Genomic DNA, 11,309 nt, shown 5'->3' with positions numbered 1-11,309 from the left:
ATGGCTGCCATGACACAAATACCTCACCAGTCATCGTCTGACCATCAATAATGAGGTGACAAGTCATAGGGGCGGGCCTCTGCAAGCCAATTGGGAGTGGCCTGGCCACATCGTCAGGACACCTGATGCCCTGTGGTCTATATGGGCCCCCCACATCAGGGGCAGGGCCAAAGAGTTCATTACCGGACCTAGTCTCTGATGCAGTAAGTGCCTGAGCATGGTCAGTTGCATGAAATACAGTCTCTGAAAAAAGACTATCAGCCTTAGCATGGTGTCTAGGCACAACACAGGACTTAGACCCGGCACGGAGTGCAAGTACCTGTGCAAAGAGACTTTTCACACTAAGTGTGGGAGCATGCGCTGTATCCCGAAATGAAGACTTAGCCTCAGGAATGGCACAGTCAGGCTGAGCATACTCACTAGGCGAAACACTGTAGTTAGGCTGCGGCTGGGGTAAATCGGCACACGCATGCGCACTAGCTGGCTCTCCAGACTTACACGTGGAGGAGAAATTGCTCTTCGGGTGTGGACAAAGAGATGCTGTCTATGAACAGATATCCCTCCGAATGATCAAATGCAGCAAGGAATTCCCTGAGTTTGCTATAAAATTAGCATAGCAAAATGTGCATGAGGGTGTCCTGCACAGGTGCTAGAAATAGCTTGGCACCAGTGGGACAATAATGGAACTCCAACAGCCACTTCTAGGATGCCACTAAGTTCACTCAGTGTTTGCTAGTAGAATGGCTTAGTAACAATGAGTTTGAGTGTGCAATGCAGGCAGAGGTGCTGCAAATATCTTTGCACTAGTGGGACAATACAGAAGTCCAACAGCCACGTTTAGGATGCCACTAAGTTTCCTCAGTATTTGCTAGTATAATGGCTTAGTAACAATGAGTTTGAGTGTGCAAAGGACAGGAGGGTACAGTGGCAGGGTTGTGGGTCTGGGTAGAGGAATGGAAGCCTGCCTTTCTATCCCTCCTAATGGGGAAATGCAGCGAGGAAATCCCTGACCTTAGCTACACAGACGCTGTCATCTTGTGTAGCTGTTAAACTCTGTTTTCACGGACCTGTCACCTATGGCTCTGACCCTGCCGGTATTAGCCCTTAAAAGGACTGATAGAAACTTCTATCCCTATTCTGTATAGCGCTGCGTATGGAGGGTACACAGCAGTATCGGAGATAGGAGCTGCGCCAGCGGTGATTGACACCAAGGACGCAGAAGGCAGATAATGGCGTGCTGGAGGAAAATGTCCGTTTTTATACTGCAGGGACATGTGACATGGACATCCTATCACACATGTCGTTGCTTCTCTGGCTAAAAGTCCACTTAGCTGTGTGTGTGTCTGGGATTGGCTGACATGCTGGCCCGCCCCACTACACGCGCGCGCTTAGGGAAGGAAGACAAGAAAAAAAAAAAAAATTGCGATCGCCATTATCCATACAGCAGTGATCTGAATGCGCTGTTCCCGCACACTATACACTGAAATTTCATAATAGTGTGAGTCACAGAGTGACTTACACTATTACAGAGGAAAGCCAGCTAGTAATTAGCTGGTCTTTTTGCTGCTAGAACCATTCTCGAACGTATCTAGAACTATCGAGCTTTAGCAAAAAGCTCGAGTTCTAGTTCGATCTAGAACAGCCCCCAAAATCACTTGAGCCGCGAACTGGAGAACCTCGAACCGCGCTCAACTCTATTCATCACTATGTATTTCTGTAGGAATTGTTAATGTAACATTCTCGTCTTCTTCCTCCTCTTCCTCATCTGCTGAGCTACTCAGCTGCATGCCTCTGGGTTCATACCAAGTGGGATCTAGAACATCATTAGCATGTTCTATGTTGTCCCACTCCTCCTCTTCCTGATCTGACATCATAGGACAGTACATGGGTGCATCAGGTATCTGAGTCTCATCATCATCACCTCTTCCCCCGGGGGTTACTGTCAGTTGATGAGGGTTGAAAGAAAAAAAGAGAGAAGAGAGCGCTCCTGTGTGTAAGAGTAAACTTTATGTGGTGAATAATGAAACAATTCCACTCACCTATGAGTGTTGTACTCCAGGTACAACACTGTCTGTTAGCACTGACAGAGAGATCCAGGTTACCCATTGGCTGGCCGACACAGATCCTGCTGAGGATGATCACACAGCAGCCTTACATTTCACTGCTGCTGGTGCTCAGAGCTCCTGCAATCCTCCTGTTTGGGTCAGCGTCTCACTCCTGGATCAGATAAGAGGAATTCCGTTCCCACAGAGCCAGGCTAATCTGATGTTTGAGTCAATATAATTAGATCTCCTAAAGGCCCAGTCACACTAAGCAACTTACCAGCGATCCCGAAAACGATGCGACCTGATAGGGATCGCAGGTAAAGGTCCAGTCACACTAAGCAACTTACCAGCGATCCCAACGATAGGGATCGCTGGTAAGTTGCTAGGAGGTTGCTGGTGAGATGTCACACTGCGACGCTCCAGCGATCCCACCAGCAACCTGACCTGGCAGGGATCGCTGGAGCGTCGCTACACGAGTTGCTGGTGAGCTCACCAGCAACCAGTGACCAGCCCCCAGCGCCGCGTGGAAGATGCTGCGCTTGGTAACTAAGGTAAATATCGGGTAACCAACCCGATATTTACCTTGGTTACCAGCGCACGGAGCTACACGTGCAGAGAGCAGGGAGCAGCGCACACTGAGCGCTGGCTCCCTGCTCTCCTAGTTACAGCACACATCGGGTTAATTACCCGATGTGTACTGCAGCTAAATGTGCACAGAGCAGGGAGCAGCGCACAATGCTTAGCGCTGGCTCCCTGCTCTCCTAGCTACAGCACACATCGGGTTAATTAACCCGATGTGTCCTGCAGCTACATGTGCACAGAGCAGGAGCCGGCACTGACAGTGAGAGCGGCGGAGGCTGGTAACAAAGGTAAATATCGGGTAACCAAGGACAGGGCTTCTTGGTTACCCGATGTTTACTGTGGTTACCAGCCTCCGCAGAAGCCGGCTCCTGCTGCCTGCACATTTAGTTGTTGCTGTCTCGCTGTCACACACAGCGATCTGTGCTTCACAGCGGGACAGCAACAACTAAAAAATGGTCCAGGACATTCAGCAACAACCAACGACCTCACAGCAGGGGCCAGGTTGTTGCTGGATGTCACACACAGCAACATCGCTAGCAACGTCACAAAAGTTGTTCGTTAACAGCGATGTTGCTAGCGATGTTGCTTAGTGTGACGGGGCCTTAAGGCTGGAGCTGCGGCACCCCGTGGACTCCCAAAGGAGAGATAAGGTATTCAAAGAAGAAGAAAAAAATCCACGGTATAAAGGGCGCTGCTCACAAGGGAGATAGGAGATAAATAGTGAAGATTTATTTGAGCTACAACGCGTTTCAGGGATACAATAAAACAATAATAATTTCCCCCTTCCTCAGGTAGCATAAAGATAAAAGTGTAGCAGACACATATATATATACAATGAAAGGATAAGATAATGCACAGACCCTCCCTCAGTGTTGGTCCCAATTAAGAATTGATTACCCCATATGTAATTAACCCTCAGATCTCCAAAAAACAATCTGGGGTGTCGGAACTGGATTATTATGGGATGAATCATTGGGGTCGGGGGTTATATTAATTCAATTAGAATAAATGTGCATAAGAGTTATGACATAAAAATTGAAATAAGATTAAGGATGATGTTGGTATTTCCCAATTATTAATTGAGGGTTTGAACATCATGACAGAGTGGGTAAAATAAAGATTGATCTTCCGGCTGGGTAGATATGTGTAAAGTATCCCATCACTAACTAAAGTAAATTTGTGGGAACAATTCAATAAAATATTAACAGAAAGTAGTAAATAATCAAGGATTTAAGATCAGTTTTATATAATAACCCCTATGGACTTCTATTTAAACATTGATTGATAATTGGCCTTGGGAATCATTATTTGCTAATATTTTTATATACTTTTAATATTATTGATTGAAGTGCCAATTAAGGTTCCCATGATTTTATATATCACTGAATAATTTCACTGCAATTTTTTTAGCCTTATTATTCTTACCAATCGAGAGCTAAACCATAATCTAGTCCAACTAATTTAATCTGTTTTATATGTAATTTCTATGTAATATTTATGTAAATCTATATGTTTTTTTATAATTTATATCAGTAATTTATCTTCATTCACATCAAAATTTCATCACACAATTTTATATTAAATAAAAAAAAAACAAAAAAAACCCCCCAAAAAAACCCAACAAATTAACAACTTTTTTAGGATTGATTCATCTCTAATTATCCATACATTTCCTGTATGTACTTATACTATATATATTTTATTACTTTGCAGTTTGCTATTTCCTGGTTCTTTCAAAATATAATTTACACTCCCAGGGTATAGCTCTAGATAATATTAATAATTGGGAAATACCAACATCATCCTTAATCTTATTTCAATTTTTATGTCATAACTCTTATGCACATTTATTCTAATTGAATTAATATAACCCCCAACCCCAATGATTCATTCCATAATAATCCAGTTCCGACACCCCAGATTGTTTTTTGGAGATCTGAGGGTTAATTACATATGGGGTAATCAATTCTTAATTGGGACCAACACTGAGGGATGGTCTGTGCATTATCTTATCCTTTCATTGTATATATATATATATATGTGTCTGCAACACTTTTATCTTTATGCTACCTGAGGAAGGGGGAAATTATTATTGCTTTATTGTATCCCTGAAACGCGTTGTAGCTCAAATAAATCTTCACTATTTATCTCCTATCTCCCTTGTGAGCAGCGCCCTTTATACCGTGGATTTTTTTCTTCTTCTTTGAATAGTTGATGAGGGTTGGGATCTTGCTTGGACCTTACTTTGTCCGGGCCAGGATCCAACTCACAAAGATTTTGGGCATCAGTGCAGATGCTTTCCTCCTCTTGAGTCTGGGAATCTTTGGCGCAGACATCTGATGCCCATGGGATAGAATGTGTGAACAGCTCTGCAGACTCGCTCATGTGTGGTTCCCCACAGTCTGTTTGCCAGTTGTAGATATGTGACGAAGGTGGAGACAAGTGTAATTGGCGTGGCATCTCTGAGGAATGAACTGTGTGGGATGTTGAGGTGCAGGAACAGGAGGAGAGAACACTTGATGCAATGTCAAAGAAATCAAGGGAAGTAGGCTGTTCAGCAATGGAAGTTGTTCTCATTTCACTTTGGAAAGGATGAACCAGTGTTTGCACAGTAGAGCTTTGACTAACAGAATTTCCCACACATACACCTCCAACACCCCACCTATTCACCCTTCCACCACAACCTCGTTGTGATTAGCCACTCATGGTCGATGTACTCTTCCTCTTTTAAACAGATGTTTCAAAACCCAACGCCCACTCCGGTCAGACACCTTACACGAAAGATAAATTATTTATTTCCTGCCTGAGTTGGCAATACTGTGAATGCACTAAAAAGTAACAAAAACTAGAAACTTGGTTGACTGCATAATTTCTTAGCTAGTTGAATAGGAAATTTACAGCAGGAAGTACTAACTAACAATACCTAGAAATATGGTTGACTGCGTAATTTTGAGCAGGAAATGAAAAGTGCCAAGACCTTTTTAGGTGGTTCACTAACAGATCTACAGCAGGCACTACTAACTAACAATACCTAAAAATGTGGATGACGGCGCAATTTTGAGCAGGCAATGAAAAGTGCCAAGACCTATTTTGCTAGTTCACTAACAAATTTACAGCAGTCACTACTAACTAGCATTACCTAGAAATGTGTGTCAATATGTAATTTGTAGCAGGCACTCAAAAGTTCAAAGATCTATTTTGCTAGTTCACTAGCAAATTTACAGCAGGCACTACTAAATAACAATACCTAAAAATGTGGTTGACTGCCTATTTTTGAGCAGGCAATGAAAGGTTCTAAGACCTTTTCAACTGGTTCACTATCAAATTTGAAGCAGACACTACTAAATAACAATACCTAGAAATGTGCTTCACTGCCTAATTTGGAACACGTACCATAATCCTATCCAAACGCATATCATGTTATTAGGAAAACATTTTTGGAAAACACGATTAGTGATCGAACAAAACCCAACTTTGACGACATTTGGGCATAAGCCGAACTTGAAATTGGCAAACTTTTATCGAAGAGGTTCGCTCATCTCTAGTTAAGTAATGTTTTTATGGGTGCATCAATAATACTGGTGACAGTATGCTGCTTCCAACATTTCAAAGCACAGTGCTGGCATGCATATCTGTGATCTCACTATCATGACGCATATGAGCTGACTCCTCTGTCATGTTTGCCACTCCAGAACTGATAGACCTTGTGATAAGCCAATTTGCTGACCCCGACATTTTGCATGGACATCCACCTCTTGCCTTTTGAATGGATGGACAGACTTCAATTTGTATTCTTCCAACTCTCACGGCGCTCCTTCAAGGTGTTTGATAAGAGCATGAACATTTCTCTGCAAGAAGGCAGTCACTTTTATTTCACTTTGCAAAAATATGAATATAAAATACTGGTTGCCTCATATTGAGCACTATCTTGTGTGAGGCTGCATACATTGATTGGGCACAAAATATTATAGTAGTGAATTTGCATACATCAGGATTTGGACTAATTGCCTTAAAGCATTTATGTCCTTTAAAAACAACCTAGATAGGGAATTATAGGGCCTACCAGGGTTAGCTGCTGTGGAGCAGCCACAAAGTTTGTGTACGTAGGGTGCCAATTTCCGTAGCAAGGTAGGGTATTTTGGGGTTACAGTAAGTAAAAGCTAAGGATACCCAACCTATTTTTTGTACATTTAGCAAAATACTAATAACTGTATTTTTATCGCTGTAATTATTTTTGATATACTTACCTACCATCCATTTATCACAATTTTTAATTAATATTTAATGAAATATATTTTTTTTCGACAATATACTTACTTTCTTTTTTATATACTGATGTTATCTATTTTGAGGCGAATAAGGAATCCAAATTGTATAAACACTTTATGTAATATATTTATCAGTATAAAGAACACACTTGTAATAAGAAGAGGCAATTGAGAAATCATTTCCATTATAAGATGTGTCCTTTGGGCCTTTCGCCTTTATGTTCCTCATCCCATCGGCTTTTATTGACCTTAGGGGAAGCCTGAAAATTCAGCTATTTTTCTTTATAAATCCCTGATTTTCTCACTACCATGCTCCATACATGGAGCATAACCCTGACATGTTGCCGTTCTACTCTTTGATCGTCTAGTTTGCTGGATATATTCTTTACATGTGTTATGTTTTACTAGGGGGCCAACATTTTAATGTAACCAGTGTGAATAGTAACTACTTAGTACTTTTTTGTGTGTATGAAATAGCAGATAATACTGAAAATCCTGTCCAATCATTGTTTGCATTTGTAAATATTATTTTAAGGAAATAATGTGTTATTTATGCATGATTGGAAAACATTCGGTAATTTAAGGCATATTCATGTTTTTGCAATCAATTTTAATTTCATATTGAAATTTATATACGGTATATTTTTTAAAATTTATAAATTACATGGATCACAGGAATATGAGCACAATAACTTATTTCTTCATCACCGGGATCCCAGACGAGCCTTTTGTTTTCCTCTTGGTTCTCCTGATATATCTCACCACTCTCGGAGGAAATCTAACCATCTTCCTTCTTATTTGTCTCGATCACCATCTCCATACACCCATGTACTTTTTCTTGGCCAACTTGTCTATCTTGGATATTACTTCTTCTACAATAACTGTCCATAAAATCTTTTCTTCTTTCATATCGGGAGATAACATTGTCTCGGTTGTTCAATGTCGAATGCAATTTATTGTCTTTATGTTAGTCTCATGTTTTGAACTGTTGCTTTTAACAGTGATGAGTTATGATCGCTATGTTGCTATCTGTAAACCTTTACATTATAATCTTATCATGAATTTGAAACTTTGTGCCCTTTTGACCCTTTTTTCTTGGAGTTGTGCGTTTCTTGAAGGCCTACCACTTTTTATGGGGATCTTTCAAGTAACGTGTTTTAAATCCAACGAGATGGACCATTTCTTCTGTGACATTATGCCTTTCCTAAAATTAACTTGCAGTGATATATCTTTTCTTCAGCTCTACATTTATATTGTAGGGGGGCTGGTTATTGGTTTTATCACCTTTATCCTTATATTCATCTCCTACATCTTTATAATTGGCACCATCTTGTCTATACGTTCTAGCAGCGGCAGACGTAAAGCCTTCTACACATGTTCCTCTCACCTTACAGTTGTCATCTGCTTTTATTTTTCTCTCACCTTCCAATATATGAGGCCATCTACATCTAAAAACTTAGGTTACAATAAATATTTCTCTTTGCTTAATGGAGCTGTTGTCCCGATACTGAACCCCCTGATCTACAGCTTAAAGAATAAAGACGTAAAAGCCGCCGTGGCCAGAAAAATGAGATTTGTTCTATCAACCAATATTCAAGCCCATGAGAAAAAAATGTAAACCTTTCATTTTCAGCACAAATTCAATGAACATCTGATAAAAGCGAACACTTTGAAACTCATCATATCTAAATAGTTGGCCACAGAAATACTGCCTTTGTGGATACAGACAGTTTCCAAAACCTGATGGCCATTGCAGTCCCCTAGTAGGAGTTGCCCATTCGCCATTACTTCTCTAATAAAGCTGTGTCTGCGCTACACTATCATGTCGCTGACAACATTACCTTTTCCTTTGAAAATTCTGTGTCTCCCAGGGTGTATTTCACCACTAACACCTCGACAAGCAAGGCATGGCAAGGGGCATTACATCTCGCTGACTGGGCACTGAGTTACTCTGGTGGTTGCGGGGGCAGGCGGTAAAGGGGCTGCTTCCCAAAATTTGAAATCTTGAAGGCTTGTGGGAAAAAACTCTGGATCTATCTCTTCTTATATTGCTTCTGCTTCTTCCACCTCCTCTAGGGCCTAGAACGAGGCTTCTGATATTTAGCCTGGATGTGCATCTCTTGGCTGTCGAATGGATGGACAGACTTCATTTCGTATTCTTTCAACTGTCATGGCGCTCCTTCAAGGCGTTTGATAAGAGCATGAACATATCTATGTTCAAAGCTTTTCAAAGATATGACAATGAATGTGAAATATTACCTGCCTCATGTTTAGCACTATCTTGCATGAAGCTGCAAGCGTACATTGATTCGGCACAAAATATTATCATGGCAGTGGATTTGTATCTGTCGGGATTTGAACTAATTGCCTTAAATTGTTTGTTTTTTAAAAATTATCCCTGACAACCAAAATAGGGATTTATAGAGCCTACCAGCTGCTGTGGGGAAAGCATTGGTGCCAACTAGTGATGAGCGAGCATGCTTGTTACTACTCGGTACTCGCACGAGTATCACTGTACTCGGGCTACTCGGCGGGGACCGTGTAATCTCGCGATACTCGTGCTGTACTCGTGGTCTTCATCCCTGCATGTTGGCGCTCTTTTGAGAGCCAGCCCTCATGCAGGGATTGGCTGGCAGACCACTGCAATGCCACAGCCCTGTTAGTTGTGGAATTGCAGTGATTGGCCGGCCCGCACAGCGTGACCGAGCCTTTATACCGGCGGGCGCGCTGTGCTCTGCTCACAGCCATCCAGACAGTCAGTGCAGGGAGAGGGTCGCTGCTTCAGGGAAAGGTTTGCGGCCCTTTATAGCTAGTTCCGGAGCAGGGCTGCAAACAGTGTGACCAGAAGTCCTTCTCAGGACTATTCTAGTTGTATACAGGCAGGCAGGGTATAGCCAGGTCGGAGTACAGTAGCAGAGTCCTTCTCAGGACTATTGTTGCTATATACAGGCAGGGTATAGCCAGGTCGGAATACAGGCTAGTGACCAGAAGAGTCCTTGTCAGGACTATTGTAGCAGTTTACAGGCAGGCAGGCAGGCAGGGTATATAGCCATTCCTAGTGGTGACCGTATACCAGCCTTCATCATATCTGGGGCTGGTGTACACAGTCTAAAACAGTCCAGATAGTGTCAGACTTCTCAGTAATTGTCGCTCCTAAAAACCTGTTAGGTTCTTATTGCGTCCGTGCTTGCATTTAAAAACCGCACGTGTGTGCCTGTCGGTGGCAGCGTACAGGTGCACGTTTTTCACAAACTATTATATAACGCACAAGTCTAGTGAATAATACACGTCAGTCAGCAGTGGCTGATAGTGTCAGACTTCTCAGTAATTGTCGCTCCTAAAAACCTGTTAGGTTCTTATTGCGTCCGTGCTTGCATTTAAAAACCGCACGTGTGTGCCTGTCGGTGGCAGCGTCAGGCTCCATATTGTCCCTGGATAGAGATGTGCATGAGGGCCTCAAAACATTGTTCCCATTGCAAAGGAGCGGGTCTCCTGTCGTAATGCCCATTCTGAAAGAATGGGCGAAAAAATTTACCACTGGGGTATACCTGAAACAACGGCCTAACTATTGTAACGGTCATCATGATGGCGCATGAGGAGAAGGAGGAGCAGTCCAGCGATTAGCCAAAGTCCAGAAGTGTGTTACCATGGGTGAGTGGAGGTACATGGCAAAATCTCGTTACAAACTTTAAATTCCGCTCTCATTTGCTGGTGGTGTGGTGAAGTCTGGCCCAATCCAACCCTTGTTCATCTTGATCAGAGTCAGCCTGTCAGCATTTACAGTTGACAGGCGGGTGCGTTTATCTGTAATGATTCCACCTGCGGCACTAAAAACACGCTCTGACAAAACGCTAGCGGCAGGGCAGGCCAGGACTTCCAAAATGTAGAGAGCCAATTCATGCCACGTGTCCAGCTTGGATACCCATTAATTGTAAGGCACAGAGGAATGTCGGAGTACAGTTGTTTGATCTGCAAGGTACTCCTTGAGCATCTGGGCAAACTTAGGATTTCTTGTGGCACTACCCCGCACCTCAGGGGCTGTGGTATGTGAGGGGCTGAGAAAACTGTCCCACATCTTAAAGACTGTTCCCCTACCTCTGGCGGATTAGACTTGTGCCCCTCTCGGCTGTACGCCTTGGTTGTCCACTGATTCCTGACCTATGCCGCTAGCGTTTTGTGAGGGGAATGCTTTGCCTACTTCCGTGACTATGGCCTTCTGGAACTGCTGCATTTTGCCTGACCTCTCCGCCTCGGGAATAAGAGACATAAAGTTCTCCTTTTAGCGTGGGTCTAACAGTGTTACCAACCAGTAATGATTGTCGGCCAAGATGTTCTTAACGCGAGGGTCACGAGACAGGCAGCTTACCATAAAGTCAGCCATGTGTGCCAGACTCTTAACAGCCATCACTTCAGT

At 42.7% G+C, this 11,309-nt stretch overlaps 1 protein-coding gene across 1 annotated transcript; it reads left to right on the top strand.

Annotated features, from left to right (window-relative positions):
* The first annotated feature begins 7,559 nt into the window (after positions 1-7,559).
* On the top strand, positions 7,560-8,513 carry LOC142251776 (olfactory receptor 6C1-like). Its single transcript, XM_075324826.1, has one exon. It carries the CDS (start codon positions 7,560-7,562, stop codon positions 8,511-8,513), a length of 954 nt encoding a protein of 317 aa, XP_075180941.1.
* Positions 8,514-11,309: the final 2,796 nt, after the last annotated feature.

This window comes from Anomaloglossus baeobatrachus, chromosome 9, assembly GCF_048569485.1.
Source record: "Anomaloglossus baeobatrachus isolate aAnoBae1 chromosome 9, aAnoBae1.hap1, whole genome shotgun sequence".
NCBI classification, from domain to species: domain Eukaryota; kingdom Metazoa; phylum Chordata; class Amphibia; order Anura; family Aromobatidae; genus Anomaloglossus; species Anomaloglossus baeobatrachus.
Note: the sequence above shows the minus strand (reverse complement) of the source record. Positions and strands in the feature narration are given on the sequence as shown.

Excerpts from the sequence above, each read along its gene's own strand:
- LOC142251776 (XM_075324826.1), top strand. The coding sequence starts at position 7,560 with ATGGATCACAGGAATATGAGCACAATAACTTATTTCTTCATCACCGGG.